The following is a 24242-nucleotide window of genomic DNA, read 5'->3' on the forward strand; positions in this document are numbered from 1 at the left end:
AAAGTGCAGTCGAAAATGGTTATCGGAGATGCGCACGTTTATGTTAATGCGTTTGATGCGCGTCCTTTTATGTTTTATTACGACGTTGAATAATATAATATTATATATTGGTACCTATTTGTAGTATTATTCAACTCGATTAGTATGCAAGTCGGTGACGGCGGCGATACCGCGTGCCTATAATATTATAATAGATAATAACGTACACACGCGCGCCCGCGACTATGATGAGTTTATCAAATTATCGTATATTATAATATACCCTCTCATCCGGTGCGAGTCGCTTGCCCGGCATTCCGATTTATTTTCACGTTCCGCGCGTCGTCGCAGGTATAGCTGGCCATAATGGTAGGTGTGCACATGCCCACGCGACCGTTTTAATTATCGCGACAGTCGTGTATTATAATATGCAGTGGAACAAGTCGATGACTCGAATCGGTTGGGGGCGAAAATAAAATTCGAGTTATCGACTTATAGAGGTTCGAGTTATCGACGTGCCACTGTAAATATCAGGATAATGGCCAAACCGCGGTTCGCGTCATAGACTTTTGCGGCTCGCATCTTATCGTAACATTTTTTTAATATAAATTTATGCAAATTTATATTTATGCATGACCTTTTTTCTTCTTACATTTTGGCTCTTCCATACTCATTAATATATTTGGTGGCTCGCGAGTCTAAGGTATAAACTATAATATTATATTGTATATGTGTTTGCGATTACGACCAAGACGAAGCTGCTGCGCGAAATATAACACATATTATTATTGTCTGCGTCGAGATGACAATGATTTTCTATATATTATTATCGACGTTCAATTCTAGTGCGTCTGGCCCCAAACTCCGCGGCTGCACCGGCGATGTGTTGGAGTTTTGTTTTTTTTTCGTCGTCCCTTTTACGCTGCCTCCCCGTTATTTGCCTACGCGTTCAATCGCATATATTTTTTTATCAACGCGACGAGTTCATTATATATCTACCGTACCGTAAACGATTGCGGACGACTATGGCGGAAATCAAATTTAAATAATATATATAGATACTAATTGTTAAACAGATATTATTATTCAGCGGGCGAAACGTTCCGAACACGCGTCCGAGTCGAGTGTGTACAGGCGGTATACGCGCGTTTAGCCGTCGGGGGGTTGTTTTATTCGCCCGCGCCGATTATAAATGATGCACGATAATTGGCTGTCAATAAAAACGCCGAACGTTTAATTATTGATACCGCCGCCGCCGCCGCCGCCGCCGCCGCGCTGCACACTGTCGGGTTCGCATAATCGCGTGCACGCGTATATTATAGCGGCACGCGAAACGCTCACCTGCGACGCGTTGGTATTGCCGTTATATTATTATTATAATAACCTACATATTATTATTACGACTCGGTTTGGATTCCCTGGCCGATCGCAGACACTCTCGCTTAATCTCCAGTTCTTCAAAATATTTTCTATCTGCAGGTAAAACAGATGCCTCACCTACCATCCTATTCCTGATTAGTTTTAACGTATACCTCTACGATCTATCATACACTCAGTCCCTTTTTCCATTCCACAAATTATAATATGTTAAACGAACTCATTAGGCGTATCATGTCCATCGCCAATGTGGACCTCTCCTTCTCGTATTGAATTATTAACTAATATTGTTGTACATATTTTTTAGTACCAGGCACGTATACCAAAAAAAAATTTCGGGGGGGGGAGGGGTTGAAAAATTTAGCAATAATTTTTAACCCCCTACCCCACCTCCCCGTAACGTGCCTGCTTAGTACTGTAAATTTAGCATTGTTATTGTATATTATATTTTGTGCTATGCACTATATTGTTAAAGGGCACAGCCCTTAAATCTTAATAAATAAAAAAATATTATTATTAATATAATATTAATATTATTATTATAAACTGTATAATTCCGGCGGATAAAATATGTGTCCGGAACGGAATGGAATACGTATACGATATTATTTTATATCGTAATATACGCCTCTGATGTTGTAAATAACATATATTATTATCATTATTATATTGCTGCGAATCGTCTAAAACAATAATACGTTTAAGCGATCGTCACGTATTATTATCGTTGTCATAATATTATTGTTGTCATCATATTATCAATACGGTTATTATCATTCCGCAAAACAATGGTTTTTACTCGATGGCGGTTTTGCGGTATATATAAATACGCCCGCGGAATGCTCGTCGTATACATTGCGCCAGTGTAGTGTATAGTACTGCAGCAGCAGCTGGATACGCATGTGGTAACACTATATATCTATTCTATCACTATAGCTTTCGATGCGAATTTGATTTGTATTTTATTAAAAATCCACTTTATCGTTCATTATTTCAAGTATGTACCACTATGTTTGTACAAAAAATATTTTTCACTTTTTTGTTTTTATCATATTATTATAAGCAGTTGTTTTATTAGTCGTCTGATATCTCGACGATAATCTAAATTTTTAATTAAAATTAAAATGGCAAGGAATATTCTGATAAAGTCGCAGTACTGCAAGTGCTTAGGATTAAATTAAACACCCGTTCGAAATAATTGTACACAAATGTGTTTATGTACATATCTAGTAATATTGTCGGAATAACTTCAAACTTGATAAAAAAAACAAAAAATACCGTACAAAACCGAAACAGAAAATTAACTTGCACAGTCGATCGGACCACTCCGTACACGGCACATGCACAACAATATCATTATAATAATACTATCATCACGACACGACGACAGTGCTGTGGGCCCGGATATTATAATATTATAGAACTCGCGTTTATAATAATAATAGTATATTATACTTCACCCTTATATACTATATACCTATTCGATGACACACCGTCATCCGGCCCGTCTGCAGGATACGTCCGACGTTTTTCGCGTAATCAAATTTTTCCTTCCGACCGGCCTTTGGAGGACGATAATATAATGTTTTGTTTCGGAGGGCCGCCGCCGGTGCGGTTCGGCCGATCACGTCCAGCGGCACCCGAAAACCTGCGCCGGCGAACGCGCGTCACCCCTATATTATTATGTGCTCGCCGATCGGATATAGCATTATATCCGTATAATACGGCACGACGTATAATACTATAAACCGTCCTTCGTATATATATATATATATATATATATATATTCTCGCACAGTTTGTTACTCCGGAAAGCCGAGTTTATTTTATTTTCTCCGCACGGTCGCGCGTCTCCTTCGCGCCACACGCCTCGTCGTCTCGCGCTGCCCGCTCTGCTGCAGTAGTCTCTTTTCCGGATGTATACCGCACACATACACACACACACGCACACACACACACACTCACCACGCGGAGAGATCGAGTCGTCGGCGATTATCTCAAGTTTATTGTACGGCGACCCACTACTCGATATATATATATATATATATACACACGCGCTTGGTGTAGCTAGGGCTCAACCAGCCGGTTTTCCGCGGCCGCTCCCCTCGCGGCCGTTCCTCTTTTTCGTCCTTATCGATGCATAATAATAATAATCCTATACAAAAATCCTATCACGTAATTACATTTCGGTCTGTGGTGGCGGTCCCTGCCGCGGCTCTCTCTTATATAATATAACATATATAGTTTGGCCTCTCGACGTTATTATCTCTCTCTCTCTCTCTCCCTCTGTGTGTGTGTCTATCCGTCTATCTTCGTCTCGCTCACTCGGTCTCTTTCCGTTTCCTCCCGCTCGCCCTTTCGGAGAAAACAAAATCGTATTACGAGATTATTGCTTTTCAGACCACAAGCGGTAAAATATATTACACACGACGATGACGTATACACCATCATACAGTATACACGGGTACCTATGAAAATACAACAAATTACTTTACTGAAAATGATTTTTCTCTGTATTAATGCCCCCCCCCCATATCTCTCCGCCTCACGTAACTTTAATACTTTCCTCAGCCGACATTATTTTTTATTCGAGTCTTATTGTGATGTGTGTATGTATACACATAAACACTATACAGACGTATACGCGCGTACAACACTAGCTGGTACACGGTAAAGTACACATAATATTATACTTGACATGACCAACTGTTTTGAAATAACTTTGAATTAACCGCGTGCGTCGTGTTCACGAGCCTCGGGAATAATAATATTATAATGGTTACGACGGACATATTATATTATACAAACACGAAAAACGACATTCGACATAGCGCTGTTGCCGTTACAACGCATGCCGTTTAATCGTACAACGCGTTTTTTTTTAAAATTAACACGAACAATTTCATATAAATCTTTCTTGCGTACCTATATGATATGTGCTCGAATGTTGTACTCGTATTTTTTTTTTCCACTTCGAGTTAAACCACTCCGTACCTGTATATTGAACGCAAAATGTACACGGCACGAAATGTGGTAAGTCATTGTTGAAATTATTATACTTATCGCGAGTATCAGTTTCGAGCCGGGGTATACAATAATAATAATAATAATAATAATAATAATATAACGACATAGCATTTTAATAGCGCGCGTTTTGCCGTATACGGTACGAGTATTTTACATGACCTTCGTCGTTTGCGGAAAAACAAAACCATGTAACCGTAAATAATGGGCGAGCATAAACCAAAAAACAAAAAAAAAAAAACAAAAAGTATAGTCGGACATTGAGTTAATGAAAACTGCATGTATATACTGTTAATAAATTACTTCAATCGGGATAAATATACTGCAGACGCACAGTTACGGGTACGGGTAATATATACCTACGTATATATGACTGTATTTGACTACAAGTGCGGTTACCTAACTGGTACCTAGGTAGGTACGTCTTGCAAAGGCAAACACGATTTCTTCCGACTTAATTATAATTTTAACAAACGTTTCAACTACGAGATGCATGTCAATATTGACGGGGTATTGTGTTTCAAAACCACTCTGGGGAATTTATTTTCCGAAAACCAATCGATTTTATCGGCGATTCGTGTCCGCGTCGGTTCTTCCGTTCGTAGATAGGTACGCATATCTCTATGAATCGCGACCGATGAACAACAGCAGTGCATACTGCAAACAAAAAAAAAAAAAAATTCAGCGCAGAGAACGACAATAATTTTTTTTTTTATATATAATATATAACAATCGCTCTGGAGAAATAAAATACCTGTGTTGTAACAATTATAGTGAGGCTTTTACGTAGAATATTTTAGTAAAATATTACTAAGATAATAATATTATGGTCGCAGTGAGTTATAATAGGTATTATACCTGTGTGTTGTACACTCGAACGGAAAGAATAGCGCACAGAAACGATGATTGGGCGTTGCGCGGCCGTCACGCTTCTTTTACCTTTGCGACGCACAGACGCGCGATATAACATAATATACCTCCTGTACAGTGTTGTGTTATATTTTGGCACTGACGATTATTTAGCATCACTCGTCTCGCTTCGCTCACCGAAGACAGTGCCGTGTTATTATTTACAGCTTAAAACCGAGATAAATCATTTCATTCGAACAAAACGATTTGGATATTATAGTTCGGTTGACTGTATACACACTATAGATTATAATAGAGTAACACGACGCACAAAAAAATAAAAAATATTCTGGGAAAATGTTGTTGACATTATCTTACTGGACGCGGTTAGAAAATAATATCGTAAATAAATTCACGATTACTATTTACTAAACATGTTGATTAGTGCCTTGACATTATTTTTTTTAATATATAAAAATAAATAAACATTATAATTATTATAATTCTGTAAAGTAAAAACACATTAAGTAAATTTGTCGAACAAACAAACACACTGCATGATGGCAAACAGCAGCAATATTTCAAAGAGATTAAAATGTTTAAAAAAAAATCTACAATACGAGTATAATAATATTATGATATGACTATACGAAATCATAAAGTTATATTTTATTATTTTTTTTTTTTTATCTGTAAAATAAAAATATATCATATATGAACAATAAGGAATTATTTACCATATCGAACAAAATAAATTTCAAGTTCCGATTCGTATACAGTTTTGATCGAGATTTAGTGATAAATATTTGATACTCTCCATGGTGGTTATACCACTTGAATTTATCATATTTTGTGTCCACTAAAGTGACTGAAACTAAAAAAAAAAACTTATTCTTTATTCAACGGTTGTGAAAAAGATAAAAATACATTAATAGAACCAACTGCAAATAAATTATTTGTCTCAGCGTATAATCTTAAATTATTATTAAAGTAAAACGATAAACGATTTAAATATTTTTATTACATTTTGGGTTTAAATGTAGTATTGTCATTTTTTTTCTTCGTGACCGATATTTATTAAATTGTATACAGATATTGTAAATAAATTGAAAAACTTATCGCATTAAGATTTGTTTATTAAAATAGAAAGCACTAAATTAAATTAAATACACGCATGCGTAACAAAAGAAAAAGTTTGAAAATTCCTTCAATTACATTATACGACAACTAAATTATCAGCTGTATGATTTTTCCGGTCAATGATTGTCACAAAAAGGAAAATACATCATTTTTACATAAAGAGCATCAGGAAATATCATATGGAAAAAAAAGAAACCATTATTCGAAAAATATACATTATTTCGGAACAATTCGTGTATCATATTAAAAAGGGAATGTGTTCTAAATTGTTAACATTTATAACTAAAAAAAAAAAACAAACGCGTGCATTAGTGGAATAAAAAAAAAATGAATTACGTTATAAGTCCTCGTAGGTACATCGTTGCGAATTTTTTTCCATTCAAATCATTGGTTAAAAATATATTCTTATGTTTTTGATTTAGTTTTTCACCATTGGCAGTTTTTATTAAATCAAAACAACATTATGTTATTCGATAACATTTATTCGTCTATATGGCCGAATAATATGTTTATCGACAAAAAATACCGAATGAAATTGGCCGTCTCGTGTGTTCAAAAACCGACGACAAGGGAAATAATAATTGTACTCGGTCGATTAGATTTAAAACAAAAATGAAAATAAGTTGTTCTACGCGAATCGAAATTGGTGTCGACGTCTGTTGTAGCTTGATGACAACGTGCACAATTAGATACAACCGACGGGCAGCGAAATCGTATAACTATTATTACTATATACACTGACACACGAACGCGTCCAGTGCAATCGTTTTGGGCGTTTTGATGAGAATTTTACTGGTTTCAGCTTCGATACATGAATAAAACAATATACATCATAATGTTGTTTTATATGAAAAATGTCATGATACATTTGGCGTTTCGAAAACTAATCTTTTTTTGGAAATCACAAAAATTCCGCGGTCTTTTTAATATAAAAATATTGTAATGCGATTTTTGAGTATTCGTACACACCGTGCATGGAATTAAAGTAGGCAACTAAACTAACTTTTATGTGTGTTTTTCACAGTATAACACCAACACAAACATTTTTGAAAATACACTAAATAAAATTAATATTTAGAAACGTTCGAATATAGAATTTGGTTTTTATAAAATTATAATATTTATTCAAAAAAAAAAAAATAAATAAATAAATATATTTTTGAATTTAAATATTAAAAAAAGAAGAAGCCAAATATAGCTTTATTCAATATAAATTTAAAATTTAATACAACCAACAGTAAATAAAATACAAACCAAACTAATATAGAAATATTATTTCATTAAATTTTCTATTCGATAATAATATTGCTAGACGATAAGCTATAAAATCACAATATCGACTCTTAATTATTATTACTTAAATGATGCACATGTTATTATTGGTAGGTACCATACTGCGTTGTCTACTTGCAATTAATTAAATGCATTTTTCAATAGTGTAACACAATAACAAGCACTATTGATTTTATATAAATATATTATGAATTGGAGCGAGCTATTCACCCAATAGATAAAAATAAATAAATCGTTGTTAATTATTTATAAAAGTTTAATTGAAATCGTATCAAAAAGTAATAGAAACAATTATTATTATAAACAACACAAATGCGCGCATACGTATTATAATATGTTATTATATCGACAATTTTATATAATAAAAATATGTCATTGTTTCGAACAAAATATACTAAAAATATTAATTTTTATAAAACTAGCACGTGCTTTTATAGAAAAATTAAAAGAAATATTATGTTAAATAGTTGAAATTATTATTGTATTACCTACGCAAAATGTAATTTAAAACTTTAGTTCGGTATATAATGATAATCACATGGCCATAAGCTTATATATACAATACAATAAAATGTGCATAATATCATGTAAGTACTATTGTTTATGTATTTTATAGTTAGTATAATATACAATACAATTATTGTTCGCGCCCAAGTTCTCAGAATTTTTGTTTTTTTTTTTGCTCTTCTCAGCTTCCATAATATTATCCGTGTGTATTTATAAATTTATTGAAAGAAATGATATTCACTAATTCGCAAAAAAATTCAAATAATTTTAAAAGTAGAACTTATCACTGATACACGACGTCACGACGATCATATTATATAATATTGTATATATTATAATATAAAACGCGTCGATTTCTAAGAACTGTTATTAACATATTTTTAATAGAAACCTACATATTATTATACCGTCGTATTCAGACAACAAATTCATTCTGTGAGTACAGTTGCTACCTCTTTTGACGGTTATATAATATTTTCTAGAGATATTTAATAATTAATGATGATTTATAGAGATATCTGAAGGATAAAAAAATAAATATATCATTTATAGTACGCGGGTCAAGTAGGTAATTCATAAATACCGACTTGCTGAGAAAACAAGCCGTAACTAATAAATGTAATAGGTACCTATACCAACCCACGTAAAAAGTAATATATTTTTCCGAAATTAATCCTCTTTTATTGTTATTATTACGTGCTTACTTATTTTTATTTTTGATAAATATTTCGTGGAATTATTAACGTTATTATTGCTATTGCATTTTTACGTAGTGAATAATAACAATAATGTTCATTGATTGTAATAAGTGAAACGACGATCACTCGATTTTTTAAAGGTTTTCTTGTTGGGAATTCAAATGGAATCGAGAAATAAAATCCTTACATTTGAATACATTTACAATAGGTAATTGTTGTTCCGTCATTATGCCTTTTTTTTTTATAATACACTAATCCTGTTTTCGGCATAAAAACAGCATAATAATATACAATACATAGGTATATAATATTTTAATATTATGCTTACGACTTAACTATACGGTTTTTGTCATAAATTAAGGATACATATTATATAATATTATTTTATCTGTATAATGTGTTTGTGATTTTATTTATACGTTTATTATTTCGAATTAATATTGCATTGCATTTAACTTATCGATATCGTATATATATATATATATCATATTATATCCAATTACCCTACGATGAGTTTATTTTGCTACAATATTATTATATTATATTTTTTTTATTACACACAGTGTTTGTCGACCCATATTTTTCATCATCTATATCAAATCATCTTCTCAGGTGAATCGAACGGGACGCCACGGTTTTATAGAGAATCTCTGACCCTATAATATAATAGGTTAGGTACAACTCGACATATATAACAATATATACGTATTGCGTTATAGAGCATCGCAAACTATAGGATTTGTCGATCGCAACAGTTTTAATCAACGTTAGTACTGTCACGTATTATTATGGATATACAGTAATAGAATGTCACTAAAACAATATTATTGATTTCAGATTTTCGAGCACAATACAATTTTGATTGCATTTTAATCTTCACGGAATACGATTTTCTTACTCGATTTCGTTTTTTTTTCGTTTTTTCGTTTTTTTTTTTTTGCTTTTATCATTATTATTATTATAAATAGATAACTGTATAGATTCTGACGTCGTCTTCGGGGCCAGCGATAGGCGTTGATTTGAAATGTACAGTGTGATGGATTTTTTTTTTTGACTATCTCACGAGTCAAAAGATAAAATTGATTAATATTTTTGACTATTTTAATTGTAGGTATTTTCAAATAATCAAATATTTATTATAATTATTGTCATTATTCTAGTCTTGTCAACTGCTATATTTTTATTTTATTTTTTTCATTTTAATCCCTCGTTCTTTGCGGGCCTTTCACTATTCGTCGTTTTGCTCGACATTTCGTATTCATTATACAAAATATATATTTACTATAACACATTTAAATTCATTGCAATAATATCTGTTGCTTTTCGGCCATTTTTTAACGGCTTCAGTTTGCTGTTATAGGTATTGTACGATAATCTCTCCCCGATTTCTACGATATCGTCCGAAGATATAATATAAACTACATTTTTTTTTCTCGGCCGAACAGCTAGGGCGTCCTCTCGAAAAGGTCTAAGAGATATTTTCGGCTGAGAAAATATTTATGTATTAAAAAAAAAAAAAACATGACATAACAAAACGCCGAGAACGTATATAGCTTGATGTTTATGCGAAAGTGTTAGGTTTTTTTTGCCGACCCGACTTTGGTTGTTTTTTTTCTATTGTACGATTTATGCCTGCAGGTTATGTCCCTTCTGCTACAGCATTTCCATAATGGATCCAACGGGATTTATTATTCTACGTATGTTTATAAAAAAAACAAAAAAAAAAAAAACTTAACTTTATATCGACACCGCGTAACTTATTGTATGTAGATATGAGACGATGACGAAGTATGCGTGTTTAAGTTCTTAAAGCAATAATATTATAATAAACGTATATTATACCTGTCGATTTTGGAGAACTCTCATATACTCCGGTAGTCGGTACTACATGGAATATATAATATTATATATTATATTTATATACATCGTATTATTATTATTATTATAATAATAATATAAGTCGCATGTGAATTCATGTACAGTTTGACTCGTTTCGACGACTGCGGAAGAAGACCGAAATATAGTTTTCTTAACATTACCATTCCAAAATATATAGACTCAATTTAGATTCAGTTATTATATTCATACATTCAACGCCGATGGCTACTAATCATACGTCTCGGAAATGGAAATTCTACGAGAAAATATTGTAGACACTATCTTTGCGTGACATTATATATATACACAATATGTACTTCGGAGTTTCAGAGTTTCAAATAGATGCTATACGCTTACATCGAGTATACTATATAATACGTATATAAAATATAAACATACTACAGAAAACACGAATAACGTTCGGTGGATTTAAATTGAATACAATATAATATAATCGTTTGAAATTCGTTAAAAATGAACATCTATAAGTAAATCTATAAGTTACAAATTTTTTAATCCGATCCAATTTATACGGCTTCAAAATTATAAAATTATATTAGTATTTAGTAACCAATAATTTAAGGAAGAAAAAACTTTATTTTTTATTCGAATTTATACGATTAAGTCCACTTCAATACGACATGATATTTACCAAGACTTTTGGAATTTTATAAGGGAAATGAACTCGATTTTATACTGTGGTATTTATATATAATATTCACCGAGAAAGACAACACGAATTCCATTTTACCTTTACGGCGAGGTAATTAATACATTCCTCGTGAGAAATTTAGATAGTATTTTTTATTATTATTATTATTATTAATATTAGTATTCCCTATTCCAACGAAAAAACGTAATTTTTGCATTGACTTGTTAACATTTTAATAACATTATAATCTCAGGTATGGATTACATTATAAGACGATTATTGACTAAGTGTACAAGACGTATTGCACAAAATTCCACGACCTACGTAGTCGATCGAATATATACAGCCTAACTATGGCGTTACAATAACGTACCCGCCGTAGTAGTTATATATTATTATCGTATCCTTAAAATTATTTTTCATTTCGTACGAATTTCGAATCTTACAGCGCTAGGACAATACTACGGTTCTTAAATACACGACCAATAAAATTGTATTTTTTCTATCGCTCTTATACAATATTTTACTTGCGCAATAAGTCGTGCCTTGTAATAACACAAAATATGATAAAAACCAGACCTTTGTTTTGACTGTTGAGAAGAAAACAAAATACTAGTTTCTCCGGTACAGTGCGTTTGTTGTCTATGGTTAAATTTTTCACGCCGACTAAAATGTCATTGTAGAACAATTGGCACTTTCCTTCCAACAGTAAACCAAAACTTTCGTATTGGGGCCACGACTAACAATAGACGTCGTTTTCAATACACACAAAGCCGCGATATACGTTTGTTTAAATAATATAATCCAAACATCGAGCGCTTTGAGAATTTTACTCGATGCACAGAAATAAGAAAAAGTCTCTCCCCCTTTCTCTCACTCTTCCTCTCTTCCCGGCACACACACACACACACACACACACACACACACAATCATTCGTCTAACATGTTTTCTGCGATTTGATTCGATTTTCTTTATGAACCGCACTATAGTGCCTATTCCCCCAACTCGACGACGTTTCTGTGTATTATTACGTTTAGAATTGATTTTCCCCGTACGGGCGAATATCGATCGGCATTCAAAAAAAAAAAAATAAAAAAAAAAAATTAAATAAATTCCCATTCATTAGTTACGATTCAACTGCCTAGATAGAAAAACATCACAGTTTTTTGTCGAAGCAATATCGTTTTATTTATCCCGGTTAATTTTAATGGTATCCGATGGCACAACACGTGTGTCGCTTACAGTCACGATTCGTCTGTATAAATATTATGCGCGCTTAATCACCGAGAACGATTTGCATTACGCACGCTCATCTGAGCTTAAAATCCCTTATAATATTATAGGTAATACAAACATATACACTGAATTAATACAATATTGAAGTATTGACCACATAATATATTATACAGTCTATCAAAAGTATTCCGTTTCAAACTATATGCAATTAAAAATAAAGGTTGTGATTTAAAATTAATATCTGGTGGACGGATTAACTGACGAACATAAACCAAGGTATAATACGAGTAAATATTATAAGGATGGAAAAATAAGGTTAATATTATAAATTATTAGAATTTCTTGGTACATACTTCCCCTCCCCCCCAAAGAAAAAAAATAATACACGTAACTCTGCTGTTTAAATAATTAACCTGCACATGTATTCTATAAAAGTATACACTACGTAGGTACGTTTTTTTTTTTCATACATATTATAAACTGAAATAAACCGAAAATGAACGAAAAGGAATTATTATTCGAGAAAATATTTTACTATATGATTCGTAATCCCATACGCACCCTTTCACCACTCGGATTCGTACGTCCGGGCGCTTGTCCGTTTCAATTTCGCTAACACTTTTCGTACGACATCGGGCGGGAACGAGCGCAGAGCAATATTTGCCTAATATAATCGGACTTGTCCACAACGCCGCGACGTGGCGGACGGCGGTGACGGTACGGTTTTTCTAAAGTTCTTGGTTCGGTGCACACGGGAGACAACACGTCAGCGATGGCCGAGCAAAAGTTAACACGGCGGTTAAATTATTTAACAGTGCGACGTTGGCGAAAAAGTATCGCGTAGTAGTGGGACCAACGACGAGTGTTCCGACCGTCGCGCGTCGCGTACACCGTTATTTAGACGAGCTCAAAGTGTTTGAGCCAGAAGCGTTTGCGTACAAAAGTCTACCGCGACGGCATCGCGCTAAATTATTTACAGTTCAATCCGTCCCGATAACCGATCGGCGAACGATGAGCGGCGTCCGCTGGCGTTGCATTAGCACTGAAATTATTCCGCTGTCTTAGACGTTAACGACTCGACATGACTATGATTTCTGACACGATACTTATTATATATATAGAGTAGGGCGAGTGTTCGTGATCGAATGGTATAAAGATCTAAGTATATTATATATACGGTATAGCGTGTAGTATAGAATAAAAAAAAAAAAAAATCGGATAACGCGTATCTATCGTTTCGGTCAGACGAGATTGACCCAATAACATACGCAGTATACGCACTGAATATTTCAAAGCCAATACAAATAATGTACATAGATTAATACATTTTAAATTCGAGATCAGCTAAAAGCACACATTTTCTCAATAGTTGTTTTCCTATTTTCCAAATGTCTTGCTCACGCTATATTGTATGTCGTGCAAACACTTTGAACAGTCGATTTCGAAATTGCCCGTCTAATGTAGTATATTAAATTTAAAATATACGCCTCTGATGATATTGGAACGCGCTGCAAATTAAAATCAACATTGTTCTGATAAGATATATCCCTCACCTGACGTTTAACAGATTTAGCTATTGCATGTTTAAATCGTTTCTGAACAGTAAGTAGTCATCCGTAGTCCCAAGATTAAAATATCTAGTAGATGAATGAACACTAATTCAATAGTAAAATACATATTTTATTATTTTATTTAATTAAAATTAAATCCGCGGAACTGATAGACATTATGTAAATCAATCGTCGCGTGTGTGTATTACATAATAGTTTCATTTATCCGTGTCATTGAAAGACGACAAATAAAATCTATCGAGACGTTTTCATTGCCATATAACTGTAAAATTACTTCGAGACTCGCTGGATTAATATAAATAATATTTAAATAAAGTTGAAAAAATGAATTACCATAAACACAAAAATTATGCAAATACAATATAATTAAGATGCGCCGATTTTTTGGTAGTTGTATTTACTGATAATAAAGTTATATCGTTCGGACTATTGTATTGTATCCCCCGGTATACTTGCGCTATTGTTGCGGAATCGCTTCCGCTTTCGATTATTATTATTTTTGTTTTTTTTTTTCATATATTTTTAAGATATTTTTCCAGCCCGTAAAATTCTTGTGTTTAAGACTACGGTGAAAAAACTAAAAAATTATTGCGTAAAATAGTACAGAACCGCCATATCCACCGGTGTGGCCTGCACGAGACAGCCCTCGTTTTCTTGTAAATTTATAAGCGTCATTTCATCCAGCGCGTAAAGACAATGTTCACCATTAGCCGCTTTTTTTTATATATATATACTGCAGCAAAAATAACGATAATAAATTAACCGTGGGAAATGGGATAAAAAAAAAAAAAAAAAAAATCTGAATACTTAATTACATCACATTTACCAGCTATATTCTGGGGATCCTTATGCAGTTGTATTTGCGCAACGTCTGAATGCTAAATAATACGCCCAAAAATGTCTTAGCCATAAAAATAAAACGTATAAACGTTAACACTAATTAAAAGAAAGAGAAATCTAGTTTTATTTGCATTTGATGATTTATTGTTGTCGCGCTTAATCGTTAAATGGCAAACGCGAAACCCCTCCTCCGTTAAACATTATGTTTCTGTAATAAACAAAATGAAGATAGTTGGCGTTTTATGCGAGTCATATTATATACAGTGTAGGTATAATAATCTTACCGTAGCGTAAAACGCATCATCACGGAACATTAATCGCCTAACTCGTTCGATTTGTTTTTCAATATTATTTCGCGGTCAAAAATCAATACGTTCTATTACATATTATTATTATGAATGCTTATATTTTACTTTTGTTTAAAATTCCCTTTTAAGAATTCCAATTTTCCTCCGGTTAGGTACGATTTGCTAGGGTATAATACGGTACTGAATTTGAATGCGAAATGAGAGGACATCAAGTGGAAGGGTGTGCAGAAAACTAAAAAAGAACGAAAATAGCCGAACGCGACGGTGGATAAAATGACGGTATCCATGTCACGACGAAGGAAAGGACCGGAAAAAACAAGTAGTTTTTTCGCCTATTCGAATTACATCAAGAATCCATAATTTCGTTTTATTTTTATATTTTATTTTCCATGTTCAGTCATCCCGAACTACACGATCTTTGACGAGCAGTCCTCCACTCGAACGCAAGCTTTACGTTTACTGTGCCCTTATTGTCTGCGACCCTTTTTGTAAATCACGAGAACAAAGGCTCGATACCTTTTTCAAAAGAATTTAGCAATATTGACGTGCGCGACACATAATATTTCTTTTCAAATACGTATGGCCGTATTCAAAAATAAATCAAACTGCGATCACTCGCAACCCTTAAAAGCGGTCACGGCATGGTGGTAAAATGGTCAGGGCTTAAACATTCGTCGCTCGTTAGTTACGCAGAGCCGTCTGCGCCAAAAGCATGGTTTAATTAGAAGGCCAAGGTTTCATTATAGTTTCCGTAACTTCCATCGCGCGGACCAGCGTGTGTAAATATGCTTTTAACGAATTTCTAACCGAGAAACTTTTAAAACTACCGATCAATGAGCGAAGGTCACTAAAAACTTCTTCGTCAAGAAAAGTATTCACAGCAAAGTTTTCGCTATCGCGGCAGTATTATATCCCACATAATATGTAGGTATAGCTTTGTGTATTATTATATATGGCACGGGACAGGACGGGTTGCATAAATTTATTCATTTTCTTTTCAAAAGTTCCGGAGTATCTACCGCATATAATATATACATCAGCATGAAAATCCGTTATTTTATTTATCGTCATATAATTATTTTAATATTCGACGGAATTCCACTCCGCCAGCGATAACGAGACAATATTAATCGCCAGCTCGTGCACCGGCAAAATTGATATACTGGAAAAATAGGTGCCCTGCGACGAGTAGACGCGGTTCGACGGCGTGCGATGCACCCGAAAACTTACCTGTAGCAATACCAGACGAGCACCGGAAGAGCGAAACTCCTTAGCTACTTATACAGTCGAAGGGCCACGTATTATTTCTCAACTATACCGCGTGCCCCGAAGTGAGACTCGGGGAAACGAGCCATAAAAGTACATTTTCGAAGATTAATGAAACAAATATTGTACTACTATTATTTTAGTGTACTACAATAATAATTATTAATACTAGGCCGACCGTTAATATTGCTGGCATACACAAACGAGTCAAGAATGCTCACGCACTCGATTTGATATTGAAACTAAACTAATTTCGCGTTAAAACACAACACTTAATTTTACCGTCGTCGTCGGTGACTTTGTACGTATATATAGTTCCGCCGCAAATGTATATACTTTGGCGTTATCAATTCTTGAGGATATCCGGTCTGTATGCGCATACACGACACGCATTCACAACAATATAATAATACAATAGTAATAGTAATAATAATAATAATTATAATAGTAATATTATTTACGTGTCTATCAGTACCAAATAAATTATAATGTAGTAAAATACACTACGGAGCCACGGCGGGACGCAAACGCTCGCAACGCAGATTCGGTGGCCCGAGGACATTATTGTTATTATTATTATTATTATCGCGAAAGATGAACGAGAAGAGTATAAATCTCGTCGGTGGCGGTGGCGATCATTATGGCGAGGGAACGAAGGGATTCAATTTTCTGATAAATAAAAGCGTTTTCAAATGTTATTTGTGCTGCGTTTGTGTCCGCGCAACCGATTCTCTCCTCGCCGCTCGATACGGTATATACCGAAGAACACCACGGGCAGGATGAATACGACGTGAGATAAAAACATTTTTTTTTTTTTTTTTTTATACATACATATTATAAGCTTAGAAGTTGCTTTGTAGTGAATAATATATCTGTTCTGACCAGTTAAAGCCATTGGTGGTGTCAAATAACTTACACACACACACACACACACACGCGCGTTTAATCGCACCAGCTCTTTTTCTCTCGCTCGAGATACACTTGACGTGTGCGAGGCACATTATTGCTAGTTTTTCTATTGTCGTATATTCACAATATTTCTAATATTTAAACGTAAATGGTTTTACATTAGAGATTCCGTGAAAATATTACTTCATAATTAATATTTATAAAAACATTATTTTTGTAAATGTATAAATACATAGAAAACGCGTAGTTATTCTCGAATAATGATTATTATTGTATGAATCTACGACTTACGACTTTCTACTGTACAAATATGTTACATGTATAAATAGTACCTATGTAATATATACTGCGAAAAATATTATTGTACTCACTTAAATCATGTTTAAAACCTTAAACAGATGATGATTATTACAGGTTTTCTTTTCGATTTTAAAAAATATGATATTTTTCATTTTTATAGATATTTGAGAGAGACGGGTAAAGTTTTTATCGAATAATATTATTAATTAAATGTACTTAACACACCAGCAGACGATAAAACCGTGTTACTTAATCAGACGTAATATATATATTACGGTTAGACTCTCGAATAGTGTAGTATTATAGTAGTAGTGATTTATTTTTGGTAAAATAAACAGTGCCTCGGGGATGTTCTGTTTTAATTATAAAAAACGTCGGGACGTTGTTAGACGAATAGGTAATTTCATCTGCTAAAAAAAAAAAAAGAAAAAAGAAAATCTGTATAAAGTTGGTAAAGGGATTCCTTTATAAGTTATTTGAATAAAGTAAACAAAATATATGTCAGACACAATATATTTGTTTTGTTTTGTTTGGGTAGCATATTCATAAATTAAATTAGCGTAGGTACTTAACAATTTATTAAAGAACATAACGCAATAATTATATGCCTAATGGGTGTAATTATTGTTATACACTATTTTTCACACTGACGTTTATGTTTACTAATAATATCATGTTGCTTTTATTTTTTTGTTTTTAGTGAACAAATTTCTGAAATAAAAAAAATATTTCTAAATTTATATACACAATACGTCTATAAAGATCGTATACGCCGTGTCTGAACGGTTCTCGGAAGGAATACGCGTTTTATTCGAATCGTTTACTGTTCACTATATTATAATACTGCATTGGGGTGGCGAAAGACGTAAGGCGGCGATACGAGCGATTGACGACTGATCTGTGAAAACAACCTAGTCGGAATCTCATCGATAATAGCAGCCTATCCGCATTTATTGGCTCGTATCGTTTGTAAAACAAATACACGAATTACCGTCGTGCTTTAAATATTACCAATAAACTCGAGTAATTCCGAAGATAATAATATATAACACGAAATTTAATAACCCCCCCCGAGAACGAACCGTTCGTTCGCCGCGGCTGCAGTCTTGCGATATTATTTCCGTTATTATGTTTCGAACTCGTATATAATACTAACTCTTACCGTCGCGATAACGCGAAGACGCGATGGAAATTATAAGGTCCATAATAATAATAATATTATACACATACGCAGAGACGACCGTATATCGCGGGGATTAGGCGAATATATTATTATATATTTTTATAGACGGGGCAGACCCGGCAGTCTATCAAATAATTGTGTTTGAAAACTTCATAAACAAACGAGTTTTTGATATACGTGACGACGAATGATATTGCACAATAATGTGTATATTATTATTATTATTATTAATGTGAGCCGAGAGTTAAACAGAAGTCATAAACTTTTGAAATAACCGAACACGGGGGCCGGTCGGGCGGTCGAATATTATTTGCGTTGACTCGTCTATAATTCCGCGCCAGAAAACGGCCGCTATTCGTCAGTGGCGACGGCGAACAAGGTAAACTTTATGCGCGTCGTCCGTAAACAATCAATACGATTCAAGAGTAAGGGATTGGGAATTATTAGCAGTCGAAGTGGGAATTATGAAATATTATAATAAATATGTTTTATTATCGCGCGCGCCGGTGTTAACGATATTCGCCTCCGACACGCGGCACATCAGACATTATTATTATTATTATTATTATTTATAATTAGTGTACTTTGCCTTAACTTAGTATTTTTGTTATTATATTACTATAATCATCTCGGCAAATATATTTTGCGAATTATACGGTTTTTTTTTTTTAAATTTAATTTAATTTTTCCAAAAACGTTTGTCACGGAATTTTTTTTTAGTACGACGAATATTTTTTACTAAATATTATCCGATATAATCGGTTGACCCGTCAGTCGTCTTATGATTTAATACGATATTATTGTTATAGATTTTAATTGACTCATAACATACGCGTCGTTATAAATGAATTATTATTTTTTACAGGTTTTGCTTCGCCCAAGAGACCCACTCAAAATCCGGAACCGGATACCTTGCCAACGTTCGGTTCCCAAGGAAGAAGGTTCAGAGTGGTCACGAATGACACCGTTGTCCTTCCGTGCGACGTAATCAATCCGGGTACGTACGACTTAACATGACGTATAACATAATATAATAATATTATATATTATATTTTAGCGTTTAAAGTACACTTTTTTTTTCTTTTCGGATGATGGCCGTCAAACAAAATAAAAATAAAAAAAACTGTTTTAATAAATAATATCGGTCAGACCAGGTGAAACTTGTGGGTAATGATCGTGAATAATCGTGTCCCGAAGACATTTAAAAAGAACGACGGGTGCTTTTAATTTTTAATTTGTTCGGTGGTCTCCAATGTTAAATTTCGTACATGCACTCTGATTTACATATTTAAGGTTGTTACACCATTATAACAACGAAAAAATAGTCGTTTCGCCTGCGGAAACAAACTTAGAAATACAATAAATTAAACGGCTTGGGTAAACACGCGAGCTCGAAAAATAGCGAAACACAGCCAGCAGGTAGTGCCTATAATACTTCGAGGGGGTTATGGGAAATGTTATTTTTACACCTCCTCTGCCTCAGTATATTATGTTACATAATTATAATTAAAAAAGTTATGATCAACTATTTTATCCATCAAAAACTGATTATAATATCGTTGTGATTAATACGTATAAACGATTAAATGTATCATTGTGTACTATACAGTGTTATTATAATAATATGTCTATATTTTATATACTATTTATAATATTAGTATCATCTGTACACTGAAATAGAAAAAAATAAATGTCTTGATTTTGATTTCTTCAACATTTTTTCAATTGTAAATTCTGCCTAAAAAAATTAAAATACTTACAAGTGTCTATAAACATTGACTCATAAGAAAAAATATAAAGAACTATTTACGCGCTTTTAGTATATAATATTATGCCTTTCTTGATTTTATACTCTGTGAAATGTAAACAACAATTTTTCTTTGAACTTAAAATAAGTTCAAAATTGAAATCACAACATAAAACAGTTTGATGTAGCCACAAGTTGACTTAAAGCATCCTTTTATTCTCAACTATCTTTTATTCTAAACAATTTATGTATATGACAATAAGGATAAAAACAAATCCTCGCTGGGGTATATACATACTATATAAAATATAACTTCTTCTCTTGAAGTATCAGCGGTTTTAATTTAATTAAATCTAAATTAAATAGGCATTTAATAAGTTTGTAATGTCTTAAATTCTTAATTAACTGATTTATATATTCATCTTAGTAAGTTGATGAGCGTTTTGTTTTTATGTCTCGGATTCTGTTATGAAATTATTCAACAATACTAATAAAATAAAACATACACCAGTTTGTTCGAGTTTTTTTTTGTTGGTTTATATTATATTGATAAAATAATTGATGTATTAGTGTAACATAAATTAAATATAGCTAAAATAATTTGGTGAACGCAGTCGAGTCGATTCGAGTTAAATCTCTACAATCATTTTCATTGACTTATTGTAGCCCAATCCACAATAAATTATGAATTCTTGATGTTAGGTTTTAAAATTAAAATAAGTAATATTAGTATTAACAAACTATGAATTAATCTATAATATGTTCATATTATTATCGGTACAATTTTCAAAATTAATATGCATATATTGAGTTTAAAACTTTAAACATAGTATTTGCAAAGTAGATTATTACTGTAACACTTTCTTTTTTTATTATTAAAATTTGCTTTACAATAGAATAATATTGTTCTAGAATTAATATGTAATATAATAATATTACAAGTATTTATCTATCTTTAAATTTAGTCATTTTTAAGCAGGTAAAGTGCCTTAGGTATATGCGTTAATTAATTAGAATACGCGGTAAAAAAACATGACATACAACTTGGTCAACTAATTGATAACAAAAAGAAAATCGCAAAGCAATAATATTAGAACATCATTAATAAATTATCTTAAAAAATATAAATAGTATGTTTATTTTTATTTTGAAAACCATTTGTAATTTCGATGTGTTTAGTTATCCGTTTATTAAATAAATAAAGAACAGACGAATAATTCATAAATGTGTAATTTAACGTTAATTTTTATACATATACATATTGATTATATTGATGAGTACAACGAACGACTATTGTAAAAATAAACTTAATATAATTTAACATAATTACAATAGTAACAAATCTAAACCTTCGGTGTGAATACGTTATAATCTGTTAGGTCGTTGATATTATGATGAATGATGATGCAGCTTCTACGTGATAAATTTACATTTATTTCATATATTGTATCCATGTTTATTAAGCGTTTTTCTCAAAAAAGCATAAAATCATATCTTTTGTACATCTTTAAGCACCAGATATAAAGTTTTTATATGGCTTTCTTAAAATATAAAAAATAGAGGGACAAATGTGATAAGGAAAAAGTTTGTAATACGTCTCGAGTATTCGTGTCAATTTAACTTATTTTAACTATATATATAATGATTTAAAGAGCATGCCACGAGATAATTATTCACCTCACATATTTCCACTTATTGTGTACACTTATTTATTTTCAAGTTTATATTTCTTTAGTAAAATTATTGTTTACTCCATGCTTTATATTGGTGTTGAACGATCGTAAATAAACTGATTTTAAACGATAAGGACATTTAAAAAGTGTTAAAAGTAATATTGACTTCTACCATATTCTTGCTAAATATTGACTTAATTAATACTACGATAATGCGCTTTGAGTTTAATCGCAAAAAAAAAAATCGATGAGAAGTTATTGTTCACTATAATCCTCTCACATTGAACAGATATTTTTTTTTACGTATTTTTGCTGTTGAAGTTGTATTTGATTTTTCATGAAAGTGGTTAATCCGTTAATGTTAATGCAGTGTGTAAAATGTAAATGTATTAAAAAGGAGCTCTGTAAGTCCATTGGTATTCTAAACGTTCACATGATATTGGAACAGTTAAGTTCAAAAAAAAAATCCCATTGTCTTAAAGTTTGTTTTTTTTTTAACGATAGCACTTTATTTCTTTTAATTCGAAACTTTTTTCAACACTCTTAGTTTTAATAGTCAATAGATTTTTTACCAAACTGAAAAATAAATGAATAACAATAACTGATGTCCATTGAACCAGAGCTCAGTGTAAGAAAAACAAAAAAAAAATCAAATACATTCCTTTTCATTCCTTAATTTTTTTTAAATTAAATTTTAACACTACATTTACACGAATAATGGAAACTGACAAATTATTATTGTATTAGTTATTCAGGCTTATACATAGATTTATTTTCATTTTTAATCTGCAGTTGTTTAAAATAATAAAAATATTTGAAACATTTATTTGAAATGATTGTTTTAAAATAAAAATAAAAATAATTTTATCATAAAAATAAACCAGATATAATAATTTAATATCATAAAAAAAAATTATGTAATACGAGAAGATATTATAATAATGAGACCGAGCATAAATATTATTGTAAAAAATATCATTATTGTCATTAATATAATAAAACAAACACATTTTAATTATTTCAACGGTATTATCTCAATTTCATAATATAATATTTTATATTTAGAAGGCAAAATGTAAAATCCATCCAAAAAGACGTCAAGAGACTATAATGTTATTTTTTCCCCGTAATGAGGTTCTATTTTTATTTAGTATGCACTTGGCGAATTAGAAAAGAAATAACGTGTCAAAAAATTGGGTTTGAAATGACATTTTATTATTTTAGTTTATATTATATTTTCTTTATAACGGGATTTTTTTTTTTTGTATAGATAATATTTGTCTTTAATTTAAGTGTTTGAGACTGTATAAATCATACGTTTTATGGATTACGAAGAGAAGCATAAAGAGAAAGAAAATAAATGTTTCTAAAGAACATTCATAGTATAATAGCATAAAATATAATATATTAAATTATGTAAACTCTAATATTATATAACTATATAATAGATAATCGAATGATTCGAATGGAATCAAAACCAATTATTTATCATAAAAAATAGTCTTTCTAATCGTTCTCATATTTTTAATACAACGTGATCGGAACAAAAACTGGTCGCTGGACAATACAAACTAATTTAAGTTAGATAATATCACGAAGAATAAATATTTTTGGCGGCCTAACTCTCATCGAAACTATGACATATTATTACTATAAGCGTGTGGTGTGGCACAGATAGCGAGTACACACGATGTTAATAATAACGCTGTGTAGTTTTAGTCGATAATATATTATGCATATTATGTTTTGTAATATTCACTTACTCGGGAACTCGACTGGCAATTATTCTTGAAATTTTCACAAGATCATCGGC

General features: G+C 32.1%; 1 protein-coding gene across 2 annotated transcripts in view; it reads left to right on the forward strand.

Annotated features, from left to right (window-relative positions):
• The window catches only part of LOC132928070 (neurotrimin-like), a 180643-nt gene that overhangs the window by 120980 nt on the left and 35421 nt on the right, over positions 1–24242 (forward strand). For both annotated transcript variants that reach the window (XM_060992632.1, XM_060992634.1), the window contains exon 2: positions 19875–20006. In XM_060992632.1, coding sequence (XP_060848615.1) covers positions 19875–20006 — 132 coding nt within the window. The remainder of the gene's footprint in view (positions 1–19874; positions 20007–24242) is intronic.

This window comes from Rhopalosiphum padi, chromosome 3 (assembly GCF_020882245.1).
Source record: "Rhopalosiphum padi isolate XX-2018 chromosome 3, ASM2088224v1, whole genome shotgun sequence".
NCBI classification, from domain to species: domain Eukaryota; kingdom Metazoa; phylum Arthropoda; class Insecta; order Hemiptera; family Aphididae; genus Rhopalosiphum; species Rhopalosiphum padi.